At 50.2% G+C, this 18,806-nt stretch overlaps 2 protein-coding genes across 2 annotated transcripts; one reads left to right on the top strand and one right to left on the bottom strand.

Moving 5' to 3' along the window:
* Positions 1-200: 200 nt before the first annotated feature.
* On the top strand, positions 201-6,313 carry LOC101836059 (aflatoxin B1 aldehyde reductase member 3). Its single transcript, XM_005081059.4, has 7 exons — positions 201-520; positions 3,217-3,404; positions 3,593-3,697; positions 3,911-4,007; positions 4,253-4,352; positions 4,831-4,960; positions 5,879-6,313. The coding sequence occupies exons 1-7, from the start codon at positions 319-321 to the stop codon at positions 6,038-6,040; spliced, it is 984 nt and encodes a 327-aa protein (XP_005081116.1). The 5' UTR covers positions 201-318; the 3' UTR covers positions 6,041-6,313.
* A 6,421-nt stretch (positions 6,314-12,734) lies between these two features.
* Positions 12,735-18,758, bottom strand: Mrto4 (MRT4 homolog, ribosome maturation factor). The gene is made up of 8 exons (XM_005081060.4): positions 18,509-18,758; positions 16,827-16,885; positions 15,802-15,905; positions 15,204-15,285; positions 14,862-14,929; positions 14,416-14,567; positions 13,767-13,843; positions 12,735-13,661 (listed from the first exon to the last, which is right to left on the bottom strand). The coding sequence occupies exons 1-8, from the start codon at positions 18,534-18,536 to the stop codon at positions 13,512-13,514; spliced, it is 720 nt and encodes a 239-aa protein (XP_005081117.1). The 5' UTR covers positions 18,537-18,758; the 3' UTR covers positions 12,735-13,511.
* Between the last annotated feature and the right edge of the window lie 48 nt (positions 18,759-18,806).

Here is an 18,806-nt window from a genome sequence, read left to right as displayed (position 1 = left end):
AGAAGTGAAGCAGAGAGAATAGGGAAGGTGCCAGCCTTCAGCCTTCGTGTTCACCTGCACCTTAGATCATGGGGTCCTACCACATACTTCCTGGTGGCGAGGGTGGGTGCTATATCTGCAGGGAATGTACAGAGGGCGCCCAAATTTGAGGAAGTCTCAGTGAGCAGTCTTAACAACTCCGCCCCGCCTCTGCTCGCTCAGCCCCATGGGCGTGGCCACCACTAGCTATTAAAGTTGTGGTTATCTTTGGGCAGGCTAGAGCTGCAGAATATCTCCCTTCCTAATCCTTCGCCTTCTGCCACCTCTACCAAAGCCACCATGTCGCCTGCTCGGCCCGCCACTGTGCTGGGTGCAATGGAGATGGGGCGCCGCATGGACCCGACTTCTAGCGCCGCTTCGGTGCAGGCCTTCCTGCGGCGCGGCCACACCGAGATAGACACAGCCTTCGTGTATGCTGAAGGCCAGTCGGAGACTATCCTGGGGAACCTGGGGCTTGGGCTGGGCCGCAGTGGCTGCAAAGGTAACTGTCACACCTATTATCCCCTGCTCGTGATTGGCATTAGCTACACCAGGCTTCTGGATCTCTCGTCTCCCCTGTCCACCCAAGAGCTCTGAGAACTGAAACTGTTCGGCCATGCAAACTCTTCAGGCATGTCTAGCTTTCCACAACTCGACAGTCTCCTTCCACATCTTCTCCCACAAAAGTAGCCTATGATCTTCCTCACACTGTGTGCCTAACTCTGGTCTAGCCTGGACCTACGGGGCTAACAGGTCTTTGGCTCAGGGTTGCTGTCAGCAGGTGCCCCGGAAGCACCTGATTTACAGGACTCCTGCCTTTGTGACACTGCTCAGCAACATGGTAGACTGAAACCTCCTTCCTCCTTTGCTAATGGCCCTGGATCCTGCAGATCCTGAGCCTGTTGCTTCACAGGGTCTCCTGCTCCATCAGGGTGGCAGCCATAGGAACCAGTGTAGCCACACAAAGGGACCGGACCTGGAGCTGTCCTGAGCTGAATTTCTCTGACCGCTGCTATGCTGGCTAGAACTCTTCCTCTTCCGTTGCACTCTCACCACTATGGAGTGTTGCTCAGGGATTCCCAGCACAGTGGGCTGCAGAACAGAAGTGACCTGTGCAATCAGTGCCTTATGTTTCCAGATCTCCCGCCTACCTCCCTGTGAAAGGATGAGGTGTTGTTTTTGTGTTTTGTGAAGGGATCTCTCTTTGCATCACAGCTGAGCCTAGGATCTTCATGTAGCTCAGGCTAGACTGCTCCCACCTCAGCTACTAGAGCGCTGGCATTAGGAACATTACACATTACCGCCACCAGAGCCTGCATCTGACTTCTGGTTGATTTTTCTCTTTTTACCCCCTCCCTCCTTTCCCTGTTTCAGTTTAGGCCTGGTTGGGCTCAGATCTGAAGTTGTTGTCCCATCAGGAAGGTCAAGTAATGGGGTAGAATGGAAAAGTCCCAGGTATGTGATTCCTCAGTGTCAAGGGCTCCAGTGACTGCCCTTGGGCTGCTCAACTGACTTTTCAAGGCTGGAAAGTTCTTTTTATGCCCATCCATGCAACAACCCATCATTACCTCCATCCATACATGCATCCATACATCCCCACATGCATACATGCATTCACACATGTATCCATCCATCCATCCATACATGCATCCATACATCCACACATGCATCCATACATCCATGCATGCATCCACACATGCATCCATACATCCACACATGCATCCATACATCCACACATGCATCCATACATACACCTGACAATCCATCCATCATCTCTTCATCACTCTGTCTATCCACTGATTGAACATCCACCTATCACTCCAACCATCTATCCATCCATCCTTCCTTCATCTCACCATCCAACTGAACTCTCAGCAGGAGCAGGGAGAGAAGCAGGGGCTCTGTCAGATAGTCCAGCACTAGCCTGTGTTTCCTGAGAGGAATGAGTCTGTGGCTGGCCCTGATTTTCCTTCTCACAAGCCCTCAGCAAAGCCTCTCCTGTCTCTATCCCTAGTTCCTTCTGCCTTTTTGTCATCCTGTGATCAGATCTGCCCATCATCCCAACTGCATTCAGGGTCATCTTTAGAACCATCTTAAGATGACCAGGGAGATCTGGACTTGAAAGCATTAGAGACCCCTCACAACCCCTAGTATAAACTCAAGACTCCATGTGGGGTGCTATCAGGGCCGTTTTGCTTCTAGTCTGTTGTCTTTTCTCTTTTCCTGTGTCCCTCTCCCCAGACCTGGTGCTCTGGTACCTGGAGTGGTAGGTGTGGTTCCCACCCAGGGACTTACTTGATGCTGGTGGTTTTAAAGTCTCCTCCCTGTGAATGAGTACCTCACCGTTCCTGGTCTGCTGCCTCTCACTTGCCATGGACACTCAGATGACAGTCTCAGGGACTTTCATGATCCCCACCCTTGCCCCCCTGCTCTGCCCCACTGTGGAACCCAAGCTCTTCCCTGCCTCACTATTCAACACGGGCCCTGTACTCTGCGAAGGCCATGAGGGCAGGATCCTCTGCCTCCACGAGCCCCAGTGCCAGCCTTGGCTATCCAGATGCCCTATAAATAGTTGTCACAGGGAGGATAGCAACCACATGAATGTCCGCTGTCAGTCAAGCCTGTTAACTAGCCAGGCAGTGGTGGCGCACGCCTTTAATTCCAGCACTCGGGAGGCAGCGGTAGGTGGACCTCTGTGAGTTTGAAACCAGCCTGGTTTACAAGAGCTAGTTCCAGGACAGCCTCCAAAGTTACAGAGAAACCCTGTCTCAGCCTCCCTCAAAAAAAGCCTGTTAACCCTCAGTACTCCTGGTTAAGCCTTTATCAGTCACATGGCCATTGCTATTGGCAGCATGGAGGAGTGGTGCATTTGGCCAGGGCCACAGCTACTAAAGGCAGAGCTGAAATCTGAATTCAAATAAATCTCTGCCTTTGTCTGTCTGTAAAGTACTTATTTTTCTCTCTCCCTCCGCCTCATACTCTAACCCTTCCTCCTTTCCCCTGCTTTGCTTTTTGATATAGGCCTAGGTTTGTACAAGGTAGGCAAAGATGACCCTGAACTCATTCCTTCCTCCATCTCTCCAGGCTTGGGATGGGAGGCATGTACCACCATGTCGTACTCAGTTCTGTTCCTTAACTGTTACAATAGAGACTCTGTTTGATGAAGTGGCTTAAACTTGGATTCTTCTCCCTGAAAAGTGAAAATTGCCACCAAGGCTTGTCCACTGTTTGGGAGGTCATTGAAACCTGATGATGTGAGGTTCCAACTTGAGACATCCCTGAAGAGGCTGCAGTGTCCCCGGGTGGACCTCTTCTACTTACACATGCCAGACCACAGCACCCCTATCGAGGAGACGCTGCAGACCTGCCACCAGCTGCATCAGGAGGTGAGGGTGGCCCCTGAGCTTGGGGAGATGCTCTCTGACCTTTGCACCTCACCCCTGCCTGGAAAGTGAGTGTTGGGGACACACAGCAGGGCTGGACACAGACCTCACTCCAGGCTCCCCACCCAGTCAGTCTCCCCTTCCTGGTCCCCTGGACTGAGCTGGACTATGATGGAGTCTCTCCCCTGCAGGGCAAGTTTGTGGAGCTTGGCCTGTCCAACTATGCCTCCTGGGAGGTGGCTGAGATCTGTACCCTCTGCAAGAAAAATGGCTGGATCGTGCCAACTGTGTACCAGGTGAGAGGAATCTGTGTGCCAGGACCATGGAATGTTTGGGTCCAAGGATCCGTTGATCCTGGGACTTTGGGAATAACCATGACCACTGTCACCGGCACTATGTGTATGCCCTGACTGGAAGATGTAGCTTTGTAAAGGGCTAAATTAATGGACATATGAAGGTATGTTTTGGGTTCCTTTACATGTCGCTCTTTCTGACAATCTCCCCCAAAGGGCATGTACAACGCCACCACCCGACAAGTGGAAAAAGAGCTCTTCCCCTGCCTCAGAAACTTTGGATTGAGATTCTATGCATTCAACCCTTTGGCTGGTATGGGCTGCCATGAGGACCGGGCCGGTGGGTGGGTGGGTGGATGGGTGGGCATGCCTGGCCTATGTTTGCCTGTGAATGCTCTGGTGGGTACTCAATCAGGCCCTAGTAAGTGGGGAGCTTAGAGAAGGGGTACCTGTGTCCCCTCCTTCAGTTTGCCCCCTGTTCTCTGGTTCCTAGAAGGGAGCCACTTGGCTGTCTGTGGGAGGAGTCCTGGCCAGGGTCTGACTGCTGTCTTCCTGCAGGAGGCCTGCTGACTGGCAGATATAAATACCAGGACAAGGATGGAAAGCAGCCTGAGAGCCGCTTCTTTGGGAATAAGTTTTCTCAGTTGTACATGGACCGGTGAGCGGTGGTGGGGGCTGTGTCTGGGTAAGAAGTTCTTTAGTTAATGCAGCCCAATGGGTCCTAACCCCGGTGAGGTCACTGAGACAGGTTGCAGGCAAAGCGTTTCCCTCCCTCAGAAAGTAGATGAGAGAGCAAGCAATGGAGGCTCCACAGCCAAGACCAGAGAAGCTGCACTGGTGCCCAGGGCTTCGCCCAGGCTTCTCTGTGGCCCAGGGCTCACAAATGTGGTGCCATGGCAGCTGAGAGTCCTCATTTAGGGAGTTGTATTGGTGATGTTTGACAAGTATTTAAAATACCAGATTCTTATCCTAGTGTCCCTCACTGACATGGCAAGGGGCCTGGAGACCTGTGTGTTCTGATGCTGAAGGTGCAGAGATCTGTCTGAGGACAGAGGCCACCTCAGGGATTCAGGGGTTAGGTCACACTCTAGTGACCCCAATATACTGACCTCCATGTCACCGTCCTACCCATTCAGCTACTGGAAGGAGGAACACTTCAAGGGCATCGGCCTGGTGGAGACGGCACTGAAGTCCAGTTATGGCAGCAACACCCCTAGCATGACCTCGGCCACCCTGAGATGGATATACCATCACTCACAGCTCAAGGTAGCCCAGCAGGTCCTGCCCGCCCAGCCTCTGCTGGGAAGTGGGATGGGGGAAGGGAGGCCTGGACATGGTAGTGTGCTTCTAATGAGACTACATCTTCCCTGGCCAGCTGCTCCCAGGGTGTTGGCCGATGGTAGGTAGTGCTAGCTTACCTCACTGTGTTACAGCGGTCATATGAAGTCTAGTCATCTTGGTTTTATTTTTCTGAAAGGTCTACTTATTTTATCTTGTCTGTATGAGGGATTGGACTGGTGGGCACCATGTACATGTAGTGTCAGCAGAAGGCAGAGGAGGGTGGCACATCCCCTTGAATTGTAGTTACAGGGAGTTGTGAGCCAGTAACTTATGGGATTGAAAACAGAATCTGGGTCCTCTTCAAAAGCTGAAACTGCTTCTAATGGTTAACCATCCCTCCAGTTCTAATGACCTCAATTTCCATATGGAGAAACTGGTTCTCCATATGATGACCAGTTTACTTGCTAAAGTCCCACAGCTCCATGTTGTAGGAAATGAGCATAGATTTGATTCTGAAAAGTAGATTTACAAATAGAGTATTTACCTCATCCCTTCCAGCACTCACTGGAGTGAGAATTCAATTCTGTGTCCCTGGGAGCATCTTTCTCAGCCTGCTGTCCCCACTTCCTCTCTTTAACCCCTTTCTCCAGTTGGGCATCCTGGGATAATGCTGTCCCTGTAGCCCTGGTAAATGACAGGCAGGAAGCTAAGTGCTTCCCAAACTGTCCTGCAGGGTAGAGGAGTCTGGAGCACCTTGGTTGCTTGGAGGCAGTAGTCATTTCTCCTAGAAGCAACACTTAAGTGAAAACAGATCCCAAACCTTAGCAAGCGATGGGCTGGAAGGGGTGGGTGATGGGAGTCACGGGGTGGCAGATGTGTACTGGAATCTGTATCTCCTTGCAGGGCGACCATGGGGACGCAGTCATCCTGGGCATGTCCAGTCTGGAGCAGCTGGAGCAGAATTTGGCCTTGGTTGAGGAAGGGCCCCTGGAGCCGGCTGTCGTGGAGGCCTTTGACCAAGCCTGGAACCTGGTTGCCCATGATTGTCCCAACTACTTCCGCTGAGCTGGATCTGATTTGAGGAGGAGTAGAGGTCACTGCCTGCCACTCTGTGCTCTACCCTGGCCAGTCTGGGCCTTGACCTGATTCAGCTGGTCTTTCCCTTCTCATCAAGATCCCTGATGGTTTTGTGTGTGTGTGTGTGTGTGTGTGTGTGTGTGTGTGTGTGTGTGTGTTGGCTTGTTTCTTTCTATTGCCTTGCTGTACACCCACGTGACATCACTGTGATAGCTGAACTCTGGCCCAGTACCTCCTGTTGAATAAAACTGTCACCTGTCATGGCTGTAGCCTAGGCTGTATTCAGACCCAGTGGCCTTATTATTTTGAAAGTCTGTGGCTTGCTTCCTTCCGAGGGCCCAGTGGAGGGGATAGGAAGGATCAGGTCTTCAGGGCAGAGCTCCCAGGAGGCCTGCCCTCTATTAGAGGGGCTTGGTGGTAGCCCAGAGCTGGTCACAAAAACCTCGAAGTTCCTTCAGGCACTTTCCACCATGGAGTCTTACAGCTGTAGGCAGCAGCTGTCTGCCCCAATTGAAGTCTCATCATTCACCTGCAACACCAGATAGCATGCTTGCAGCCTATGTAATTTCCACAACCATCCTGCATACAGCATACAGGCAACAGGAAGCTCAGTTCAACACAGCAGGAGGCCAGGCACTGGCCTGGGTCAAATCAGATCCCCAAGTGTTGTGGGCTATTTGGTTGCTCAGTGACACTGTTTACAAAGTGTAGCAAGGGGGTGGAGTTAGTGACTAGTTGACCTGAATTAACCATAGGGGTATTGGAGGATCCTAAATACATATAGAGAGACACAGGACGTGGTAGGGAGGGCTTTAGAAAGATTCTCAGGCTTTTGGATCAGGGAAAGGAGAAACAAAGGTCGCTGGTCTATTTTCTGCTCCTTCTCTGATCAGTTAGGTTTTTGTCCTGATGCTTGACTCCCGTGTGTTAATTAATAATAAAAAATTGAGATAAACTCTTCATCTGGCATTCATAGAGGGGCAGGAGACACGGAAGCAGCCCCTCACTGCTGGCTTTGCAGCTGGCTGAGCTGCAGGCTGCAGCCAGCTCTGTTAATCAGATGGTCCCCATTCTCCCCCTTTCCCCATTCTCCCCTTTGCTTTCTCCCATGAAGTAAGTTTGCTTCCTTGCCCCATGGGTTGCAGGCTCTCCTTGCACCCCTCCCAGGGCCACAGCCTTGTCAGCTGAGCCACTTTGACACCCTCTCTGTCACCTGCTCCCACCGGGGCTGGGGCTTCTGCTGCAGACACCTCACACTCAGCTCTGGCTACACGGAGCAGCTGCAGACGCTCTCAGCCCAGCCTGTGCTGCAGTGCAGAAGCAGCCCGCTGGGACTCCTGTGTCCACTGTGCTAGCCTGGCTGCCCGGGCACCTACCAGCACCCCTAACCCCCTGTACCTAGCACCCACCGCACCTGCAGCTGGTTACCGCAGCCCCTCCTCACCATCCCAGAGCTCTGCTGAATCTGATGCTGTAGCCCAAAGATTGGCAGGAAGGGCGGTGAATATTGAGAACTGTTTTGTCAGACTGTGTGGTAGCAATTGCTTCTTGTAGGCAAACTTTCTGTCCCGCCTTGCCAGGTCCCAAATAACCGATACAGAGACTTAATTTTAATTATAAATGCTCATCTGATAGCTCTGGCACATTGCTAACTAGCTCTTACAACTTAAATTAACCCATGGCTGCCTGGGGACCTGCCTCCTGCAATGCAGGACTCAAAGGGAATCTACAGAGTCAGTGCACTGTTACTCTTTATCCGAGGGAGTTAGGGAAAAAAGACACTTGATCTCTTGGCGGTTTCTTTCAGAGCTTTTCTTTTTCTGTTACATTCTCTGTTCTTTATTTTCCTGGTGATTTCCTTCTCTAATTCTTGATGTTTTCCTGTTATCTCTATCTTTATTCTTGATGTTTTCCTTCTAATTCCTTTCTGATCCTTTCATTCTTGTTGTTTTCAACTCTCATTTTGATGTTTTCCTTTTAACTCATTTTAACTCTATTCTTTTTCTGGCAGCATATATGCTCCAGCAAAATCTTTCAGGCAACATAAAAACTACAACATGGTTACATGGTTACATCCTATCTTTCTTTTTTTTTTTTTTTTCCGAGACAGGGTTTCTCTGTGGCTTTGGAGGCTGTCCTGGAACTAGGTCTTGTAGACCAGGCTGGCCTCGAACTCACAGAGATCCGCCTGCCTCTGCCTCCCGAGTGCTGGGATTAAAGGCGTGCGCCACCAACGCCCGGTACATCCTATCTTTCAAGTGAATGATGACAATGAAAACAGCATGCTTTCCATATCCATTACATCGTTAAATATTTTACATATTACAGGTGGAAAAGAAATTATTCCAAGAACCCATGTACATTCATACCCAAGCAACTTGGCATAGCTTAACAGTGTGCAAATAAGGAAGATATTCTTTTACTGGCAGGCTACATTTTTTGTTTCCAAAAAGACTAATGTCTTTGTTAGTTATCTTGAAAGGTAATCTTATAAGGAATCTATCGTTGAGGGATGGAGAGATGGCTCAGAGGCTAAGAGCACTGGCTGTTCTTCCAGAGGTCCTGAGTTCAATTCCCAGTAACCACATGGTGGCTCACAACCATCTATAATGAGATCTGGTGCCCTCTTCTGGTGTGCAGGCCAAACACTGTATGCATAATAAACAAACAAATCTTTTCAGGCTCCAAAACAATACAGAGAAACCCTGCCTCGAAAAACAAAAACAAACAAAAAAAGAGGAATCTATCCTAAACTTTTATATATGACAAAGAATCAGTTAGCTCCACTTTAAATCTTTAGGGTGCATACCAACTTAGTAATTGTTTTTTATATCAGAAGATTGAGGGCAAGAATGGGAACAAGGAATTAGTCATCATGTTTGATCACTACCCAATCCTAGAAAGGAAAGTACATCAGCTATTGGGCACTGTGTATTTGTTCCCTGGCCTTAATCAGTCCTCATTCAACTATGTGCCTTTTGACTGTCTTCTTGGGATTTTTACCTCAAAGCTATTTGCTAACAAAGCTATATACACTCTGAACCTGTGAACACATCTCCCAATATATATATATATATTTTTTTGGTTTTATGAGACAGGGTTTCTCTGTTTTGGAGGCTGTCGGTCCAGCCTGGCCTCGAACTCACAGAGATCCGCCTGCCTCTGCCTCCCAAGTGCTGGGATTAAAGGCGTGTGCCACCAACGCCCGGCTCACATCTCCCAATATTAAAATTAAAAGAATCTGAGCCAGCCTGGTTCCTGGGGACTCAATTGTTTTCCTTAATCATTAATTTGAACTATGACCTATGCAACTTCTTAGGTGAAACTTATATAGGCCTGACTTGTGTAGCACTTTCTTGTATTCATTTTTTATCATCAAAAACTATTATCAATTAGACAGGCCAGCTTAAGAAGAAATCATCTTCAGCCGGGCGTTGGTGGCGCACGCCTTTAATCCCAGTACTCGGGAGGCAGAGGCAGGCGGATCTCTGTGAGTTCAAGACCAGCCTGGTCTACCGAGCGAGTTCCAGGACAGCCTCCAAAGCCACAGAGAAACCCTGTCTCGAAAAACCATTAAAAAAAAAAAAAAAGAAGAAATCATCTTCAAAATCATCCAAAGATAGAAATGCCGAGTAGAACAGGATGTTTCCATGAGATGAACACACTACATTACAGGCAGTGGGATCTCACCACACCCATTCACACCACAGCAGATACCAGAGAAACAAGGCCGAGGCAAATATGTGAAGGCACAGCAGCAGCCAAACACATTCTGGAGTCTGTGGTCTGGTGGCCTTGCCTGTCCACCTCCTCTGACATAGCCACTGGCATTAACCCATTTCTGTTTATCTGCATTCTGCCCCGTGGTGTTACCTCTCTTCTCGCACCTCCTGTTTCCTTTCAGTGTCTGGCTGATGACTCCTCTGACTCTGCCCTTATTCCCAAGGTCCTTAGTCTGGTTCTCCTGCCTAAACTTAACCTGTCCAGCTATTGACCAGTCACCTTCTTTATTAAAGCAACCACAGCTACATACATTGACACCGTGTGAAGGAATATTCCACAGCTTCTACCTGCTCAGCCATCTAACTGGTCTTGGTTTTGAGATGCGGACCTTGTATACTAAGCTGACCTTGGATCTGCTGCTTAGCAGGTCTCCTTGTCTGTAGCTCCCAAGGTTGGTGTCTACACACCATGCCTAGCATTTTCAGCCTCATAGTATAGACTGGTATCAAAACTGTTATTTTTATTATTTATTTTTTATTTTTGTTTTTTTGAGACAGGGTTTCTCTGTGGTTTTGGAGGCTGTCCTGGAACTAGCTCTTGAGGACCAGGCTGGCCTCAAACTCACAGAGATCCTCCTGCCTCTGCCTCCCGAGCGCTGGGATTAAAGGCGTGAGCCACCACCGCCCAGCTCAAAACTGTATTTTTTGAAATATATATTTAAGATAGGTTCTATGAAGGCATAGCTGGCTTTGAACTAGTTATGTAGACCATGACTGGCTTGGAACTAGCTTTGTAGACCAGGCTGGCTTCAATTCAGAGATTCACCTGCCTCTTTGTCACCAGGCATTGGACTAAAGGTGTGTGTCATCATGTATGGCTTGGCCTCTAACTTTCAATCCTACCTCAGCTTCCTGAGGTGCTGGGATTACAGGAATGAGCACACTGGCCTGTCCTGGGATTTTATGTTCATGACTGTGAAGACCCAAGGCCTATCTATTCAGTCTTGGTGGTCTCTGCACTTTCAAGCCTTGGGGCAGAGGTCAGGGGATCTGGAGTGGTCACAGGCCCAACAACTTGCACCAGTGTCTGTGCTGCTAGGGAGGGAACCTGGGCCTGAAGCATGGCATGCACATGCTTCACCACTGAATTACAGCTTTCCCCTCTGTGGGACACAGCTAGGCAGCACACAGGACCAACCCTAGCACTTGAGGATCAGAGGCCGGAGGATTGCTGCAAGTTTAAGACCAGCCTGTGCTACACTATGGGAATCTGATTCAAAAAGTACTTGCTTCCAACTCCAGCAGTGGCTTTCCCCTGCCTTAGGGACAGTTCCTTCTGCTACGTCAGTCTTAGCTGTGGTTTCTCTGTGTGTGCATGTTTAAGTGTAAGTGATGCAGTTGTCCTCAGCAAATCCATTCCAGACAAGGTCTGGAGAGGACACCCAACTCTGGGAACTGCTGTCAGCTACCTGCAGTGTTGTGCTGCCAAGGAGTTGCGTTGGGCAGGCCCCGAACAGAACACAAAGCTGAAGGCCTGTGTCCTAGCAAGTGTCTTGTTGTCTACAGGGAAACGGTAGACCAAACTTGTCTTTATCCACAGCAAAATAAAGAGCTGATCCTCCAGAGGGTGACAGCAGTCCTGGTGGTCACTGGCAATTTGTGTATCTGTTTGCACATAGGATTTTTCTTCTGGTTTGGAAGTATGGTCTCACACTGTAGCCCAGGCTGGACTGGAACTCACTACATAGTCCAGGCTACCCCCTAGCATGAAATACTCTTTTCCTCAAACATGGGACATCACACCCAGCAAGGTCACTTATTTTAGTGTAGAACTCTGAGAGTTTTGACGTTGCACAGGCTTGAGTCCCCTCATAATCAAACTACAGTTCCATCAACCAACATTATGCCCTCTTTTCCCAGAGGATTCTGGTGTTAGAGTGCTGTGGGTACCCACAAGAAAAGATTGGTCATACATGGGTTTAAGCCAATAGAAAGTCTCCATTAGTCAGCCAGTGACTAATCCAGGTACTTGAGATGGCAGTGTAGTACTGAGCCTTTCTCAGGGTGAGATTTTAAGCACAAAAACCATGTCCTGGCTGGGCGTTGGTGGTGCACACCTTTAATCCCAGCACTTGGGAGGCAGAGGCAGGCGGATCTCTGTGAGTTCGAGGCCAGCCTGGTCTACAGAGCGAGTTCCAGGACAGTCTCCAAAACAATACAGAGAAACCCTGTCTCGAAAAACCAAAAAAAAAAAAAAAAAAAAAAAAAACAACAACAACAACAACAAAAAACATGTCCTGGCTTGAAATGCATCAGTGAACAAGACAGTTAACCAGAAACAGAATACAGAGGATGAAAGTAAGGTCAATACAGATAGGGACTTCCCCAGAATTATGAAAGCTGATGGCTTTGGTCTTTGTCTTCATTTTGGAAGACAGTGCTATCTCCATGCTGAGTTTTGTGGCCTGAATGGTATTTCTATCATGGAGTCAGTTGTGCTAAGGTCTGGGGTCTTATTACACGAGGGTGCTGGACCCTTTAGAACTGTAGTTGCAGAGTGCTATGAGCTGCCATGGAAATGAAAACTGGGTCTTATGTTTTTCCACGGCACCCTGAGAGACATTTGGGTAGTTTCTGTATTCTGCCACTTCCAAGTGAACAACTCTAAAGTGTCCTTTATGGCTGAAGATGTGACTAAGTTGGGAGAGTGCTCCATGGCCACACAATCCTGGTGAAATTGTGATCCAAACACTTAGTAAGTGCAGACAAGCGGTCCACCTGAAGTGCATAGTACATTGAAGACAGCAACCAGAGATACAGGATATTCTCTCTCTCTCTCTCTCTCTCTCTCTCTCTCTCTCTCTCTCTCTCTCTCTCTCTCTCTCTCTCTCTCTCTCTCACACACACGTACATACATACATATATATATAATTTTAAAATCAGAAACACGTATACACGGGTTTTTGTATGAATATATCTTTTCATATCCTTGAATAACAAAACCAGAAGAATAAATTGCTGAATCACTGTGACTAAACTCTGGTAAATACTTAGGTAAAAGAGTGGTAGGAGGTACCAGTTCCGGCACTTTCCTTTCTCCCTCACACTGAAGGACCTTTCACGTGCAAGATGAGTTAACAATTGACCTATGCCCTCAATCTCAATCCATTCCTACCAAGCCATTTGCTTTAGTTAGACAAGGACTTTGGTAGCCAAGATGGACTTTGAATTCTTAATCTTTCTGTCTCTGCCTCCCTTCCCGAGTGATGAAGTTGCCTAGGTAGTGAAGTTTCCTTAGCCAATCCATTCCAAGCAAGGGCTGGAGAAGACATCCAATTCTGGGAGCTGCTGTCGGCTACCTGCAGTGTTGTGCTGCCAAGGAGCTGGGCTGTGCAGGCCCCAACAGAAGCACAAAGCTGAATGAAGGCCTATGTCCTAGGAAGTCTCTTGCTGTCTACAGGGAAAGCCCTGTGGATCAAAGTTTATTCTTTGTAGAAACAAATCCTGGGGCCGGGCGTTGGTGGCGCACGCCTTTAATCCCAGCACTTGGGAGGCAGAGGCAGGTGGATCTCTGTGAGTTCGAGGCCAGCCTGGTCTACAAATCCTGCCCCAGCAACCTCCATTGTCTTTATCCATAGCAAAGTAAAGAGCTGGTGTCTTCAGAGGGGTGACAGCAGTCCTGGTGGTCCACTGGAGAGGCAGAAGTTGCTGGAAGGCCTTAGTCCCATGTCCTAGAGTCAGCTGTCATCCTCTTCCTCAGAGTCTCCCTCAGACTCAGGGGCGCTCTCAGGCAGGTCATCGTCCATCTGCTGGAAGCTTCCCGACTGGGCATCCCACATGTATTTGATGGTCACTTTGAATTCAGCCATCTCATACCCAAAAAGCTTCTGTGATAGGTGGAGAAAGCAGAGTGAGGAGGAGCGGCCGTGAGCCACGTTCTAGCAGAAGGGTAATGAGATAGGCCTCTCCCCAGGCTGCAGGCCCACACTCACCAAGACGCGGGCCTGTTCTGGGGTCAGCACATCGCCCTCCTTGCACACTTCGTAGTCAGATAGCAGGGTCACCACACCTGTGGGAGGGCAGCCTCAGGTTACTCCAGCAGAGGCTCACGTGGCACCTGCCGCTAGCGCTCAGTGCCAGCAAGCATTGTCTCAGATCGTCTTCCCTGCAGCTCAGCACCCACAGGGACAGTGGCTGCCTCCCCCATGTCCTTGAGGTGAGTGCACAGCCTGCCTTCCCAGGAGAAACTGCAGAGGGGAGAGCCTGGGGGAGGGTGGTGCTGAGCTCCTTTTCCTTCTGGACTTCCCCGTACCTCCCTCATTCCTTCCCCCATCTCCGCCTTTTTTTTTTTTTTGAGACAGGGTTTCTCTGTTTAGCCTTATCTGTTCTGGAACTCACACTGTAAACCAGATTGTCCTCAAACTCAGAGTTCCACTTGCCTCTGCCTCCTGAGTGCTGGGATTAAAGGCTTACCCCATCACCGCCCGCCTCCTTCCTCTCTTCACTTTCTGTAAGCTATTCTCTAAGTGTGGAGGGCTGTTTTGCCTGCATGTATGACTGTGGTACCACGCGAATAGCTGGTGCCTGTGGAGCAGCAGCCACTCCTCTTAGCCCTAAGCACCTCCCCACCCACTCAACCACCTTTCTTGAGGGCAGTGGGCAGGCCCAGCTGCCTCAGCTGTGGCTCCATGGAGTGAGGGAACTGCTTCAGGGGCCCTGGATCCAGGCTCACGGTTAGAGTCGCTTTGTTCCCAGCTCGAGCAAAATCCATTTCTGTATACTTTGTGAACCACCTGAGGAGGAGAAGGGTGTGGGGAAAAGTTCCCTCCTGTGACACCATTTGGGTGAAGTCTGGCCCTCCTTTGAGTGCCAGAGATGTGGGGCCTCCTGCCCTTGTCCATCTTGGCTGTGGACCTGCAGCCAGCGGGGAGGACTATGCCAGAGAGAATGAGACAACCCTGGTTACAGAACCCCAGTGTTAGTCAGAGGCTTCCAGGAGCTAACCCCAACTGGATGTTACCACCGGGACGGCCTTTTCATCTTTCCCTGACCCCCAACTTCTCTCTGCATCCCTCAGAGACACTCACTCGTTCACCTCCTCCTTCGTGCGGTTGGTAAAAAGGAGCCCAACTTCACCTCTCAACTTCTTGCTGACCTGAAAAATGAAAGTGGCTATCACTGCTCCTTCACTAAGGGCCCCTTTCTGCACAGGGGACACCGGGTTATCATGTAACACCTTTCCTGGTTAGCAGAACTCCTAGAAGGCAGGAGAGAAGGACAGAAGGGGAAGAACCCCACGGGTCTGCAGATTCACACAGATTTACGCTGAGCGCAGCTGTCCTGGACCCACAGAGTTACATAGCAAAGGGGAAGAGCAGCAGAGGAGGCAGCAGAGCTTGAGCCCCACTCAGAGAGGGCCAGTGACCTACCTGATGCAGGTTGTCTTTGTATTCGTCAGATGGGCTTCGACCTAAGGCCACCATCATCACCTTGTTTTTGCCAAAGAACATCCTGTGGAGAAAGGGAGCGTGAGCCAGTCCCTAGGAGTCCATGGAGCCCAGAATCAGATTTTGCCAGAGGATCTGCCCACTGGGCCACCCACCACGTGTCCCCAGGATTCTTGTTTTTATCCTTGCTAACAGTTTGAGTCAGCTCACTGCAAGCATCACAGACCATCCATCATGTCTTGCTGTTGGGAGAGCCATGTGTAACAGTGCTTAGTAGAGCTGGTAGACTGACTCCCGAACCACCCACCCAAGTACTGCCACCCATCTGCTTTGGGGCCAGCCTGTGGATGCACATAATGACATTGTAGTCAAATATCCCTAGGGACCACCAAATCCTGTCGCCCGGCAGCTCAGGGAAAGCCCATCTCTAACATAAATGGTGCCCTCCATCAAGTGAGCTGCAGACCCAAAGGGTCAGCCGTGCTACTGTGCTGTGATGGGGCGGGGCAGCCCAGCGCGGGTGTGTGTGTGTGTGTGTGTGCGCGCCCGGGGGCGTGTCCTCCTCCCAGTGCCTGCTCACCGGCTATGCTTCCAGGCATTCCTGATGTCCTTCAGCTTGCTGTTCCTCATGTTGGCCACAGAAAAGATGAAGAGGTACTTGTATGTGTCCACACATTTCCGAAGCTGTGGGACAATTCATGAGGTTCTGGAGCTGAAGGGGCAGCATGGGTCGAGCAACTCTGGCCTCATGCTAGAGAATCACTTATAGGCCTTTAATCTGGTCATTTACCAACATGACTGACAACAAGGTCACCCACCACAGGAGAAGGTGAGCATACCACATGTTCTTCCATGACCAATGTTTTCCTTTGTGTACTTACAGTTATTCTAGAAGTGTATGCCTACTGTGCAAAGGCCCCTGCTAAGTCAAATCACAAGGAGCCTCACTGTTTTGATAAACAAGGAGAGACACCTCATCCACTCTGCCCTGCCCAGGCTGCAGTTTCTCTGTGGTGAAGCTCCACTTCCAGGTAATTTATGCACCAGGAGACTGGACTGCCCTGGACCTCAGCATAGGGCTAGCAAGTCAGTTGCAGATGGACGGCCACAGTCACTATACCGGTGACTTCCAGCCTTCTGACAGTGGGCAGCATTACAAATGCACTAATAAGCTTCCGTTACCCAGAGAACAATACAGCAAAGCACTGCCTGGTCCTGGGACACAGGGATGCTTCAGGGATGGGGTGGAGGGTTTTGTGGAAATTGCATTTACTGATGTGGGAGGTACACAGAGCTTAAACCGTGAACGGCAGGTCCCCCTCCCCCAAAGACAGGGTTTCTGTGTGGCTTTGGAGGCTGTCCTGGAACTAGCTCTTGTAGACCAGGCTGGTCTCAAACTCGAAGAGATCTGCTTGCCTCTGCCTCCCGAGTGCTGGGATTAAAGGTGGGCACCACCACCAACAGTTTTAACGGCAGCTGTGGCAGAAAGGGGGGGTTGGATGGGAAATTCTGCGGCTACTGATTTTAAAACACTGCTAACAGTCCTACCCCAACCCTATCAAGCAAACACACACTAGAAAAGTAAAAGTGTAAGTAAGCGCTTACCTCTTCTATCAGGTTCTGCTTCAGTTCCAAGCCTTTCTTGGCAGTTTTTGTCAAGGAAACTACATCAAGAAAAGGAGGTGATGGTGAGTGAAGAACCTGGATGCTTTAGAGATTAATTTTGCGTCCTTCTTTGGAGGTGTGGCTGAACTCAGCCAGTGTGAAGGAAGCGGCAATGGACCCTGTTATTTCTGGCATTCAAGGCTGGGAGAGGGCTTGCTTATCTAACATTCCTGGACCCAGAAGTCCCCAAACACACCTCCTAACACAAACCATCTGCCCTTAGTGCCTTGGGTTGACTGCATCTGCACCCAAGGACACAATGGTGGGGATGGGGTGGGGCACAAGAACCTCTACCAGTAAGTAACTGAGGCCCAGTTTGTCCCCCTTCCAAAGAGCTCCTGGCATTTGCTAAGTCTGAGCAGGGCTCCCTCCACAAAACCAAATGACTTCCTAAGGACATACCAGAACTTCAGCTACAAAGCCCTGCGTGTCTCCAGCAGGTGACATGGCCTTTTATCTACCCTGCCCTGCCGCTCAGTCCCTCTTTACAACTACATGGAACCAGCCATTCCCAGACTCTCCACTGCTAGGATTCTGGTTCAACTCAGCGTTCTCCAGGGGGCTACTGGCCTTAATGCTTCCATCTCTGCCCTCATAGTCTCCAGGCCAACAACACAGCCAGAAGTAAAGGCACACCAGAGATCAGATCCTTTCCCCTCAATCCTGTTTATCCTCTTTACTACAGCCACCTTGACAAGCACAGGCCCCTTTCACTTTGTGTCTCTCTATTCAGAACAACCTTCTCTCAGACAACTGTACAGGTCGCTTGCTTTCCTTTCTCCAGGTTTTTGGTTTGCCATCTCACCACTGAGACACCCCCCCCCCCCCAAACTGACTAAACAGGTTTTCTTTTTCTTTCTTTCTTTTTTTTTTGTTTTGTTTTTTTGGCTTTTCGAGACAGGGTTTCTCTGTATTGTCTTGGAAGCTGTCCTGGAACTCGCTTTGTAGACCAGGCTGGCCTCGAACTCACAGAGATCCACCCGTCTCTGCCTCCCGAGTGCTGGGATTAAAGGCGTGCGCCACCAACGCCCGGCTAGCTGTCTTGTTTTCTAATACCCACCAAAGTGCCAGTCCAAAGGCCCCGTTTGGAATTTGGGGCCAAGGCAGAAGATGGAGAGTTCAAGGCCCCAGCATTAAAAAAAAAAAAAAAACAAAAACACAAAACAAAAAAAAAAATGCAGTAGCCACAACCAGGTACGCTGATGCATGCCTGTAAAACCCCTACATTCCGGAGAGGATGAGGTAGCCTGGTGTACACAGTAAGTGCGAGCTGCACCGTAAGATCCTGTCTCAAACACGCACACGCGCGGCAGGGGATGTAGCTCAGTGCTCAGCTGGTAGTGCTTGCCAAGACTAGCTCAGCATAGTTCAGGTTTACTGGTGCATGCCTGTAATCCCAATAATCGTAAAGTAGGATCAGCAGTCTAAGACGATCCTTGCTGGCGAGTTCGAGGCGAGCCTGGGATACAAGATTCTGCCTCGGGAGCTGCCTGTCGGTCCGGCCAAGACTGGAGCTCTCCCGGTGACTTTCCGATGCTAACCCGCCTCCCTGGCCGCCGGATCTCCTCGGCGTCTCACCCGTGTCCCCGTTGCCCCCCAAGACCGAGGTCCCCCGAGCCCACCTTTCTTGTCTCGCTTGGATTTCGGCATCGCTCCGAAGACACGTGCGGCGGAAGACCAGACGGGCCGTCAGGACCCGGGCGGCGCAGGGCCTTCTGGGAAGGTGCTCGGGGCTGCCCCTCGCGTGTGCCTGACTTGAACTGATGCGGGCTGGCTCTTCCCGTTTGCACTCAGCCCGGTGCCTGGAAGGGAACTTCTCGGCCCAGGTTCCAGATCTCTCCAGTCCCTCCAATCCCGGCGGCTCCCGAGCCCTGAGCGCTCCAAGTGCCTAGCGCACCGCCTCCTCTCTATGGTTCACCG

Source organism: Mesocricetus auratus, unplaced genomic scaffold (assembly GCF_017639785.1).
Source record: "Mesocricetus auratus isolate SY011 unplaced genomic scaffold, BCM_Maur_2.0 Super-Scaffold_100014, whole genome shotgun sequence".
In the NCBI taxonomy this organism is placed as follows: domain Eukaryota; kingdom Metazoa; phylum Chordata; class Mammalia; order Rodentia; family Cricetidae; genus Mesocricetus; species Mesocricetus auratus.
The sequence above is the reverse complement of the archived record's forward strand: the minus strand, read 5'-3'. Positions and strand labels throughout refer to the sequence as shown.

Coding starts and splice junctions, on each gene's coding strand:
- Mrto4 (XM_005081060.4), bottom strand. CDS start 18,536: ATGCCGAAATCCAAGCGAGACAAGAAAG. Junction 15,906..16,826: donor AGCAGAACCTGATAGAAGAG/GTAAGCGCTTAC, acceptor ATTGTCCCACAG/CTTCGGAAATGTGTGGACAC. Junction 14,568..14,861: donor ACGAAGGAGGAGGTGAACGA/GTGAGTGTCTCT, acceptor TCTCCTCCTCAG/GTGGTTCACAAAGTATACAG.
- LOC101836059 (XM_005081059.4), top strand. CDS start 319: ATGTCGCCTGCTCGGCCCGCCACTGTGCTGGGTGCAATGGAGATGGGG. Junction 4,353..4,830: donor TCTCAGTTGTACATGGACCG/GTGAGCGGTGGT, acceptor CTACCCATTCAG/CTACTGGAAGGAGGAACACT. Junction 4,961..5,878: donor ACCATCACTCACAGCTCAAG/GTAGCCCAGCAG, acceptor ATCTCCTTGCAG/GGCGACCATGGGGACGCAGT.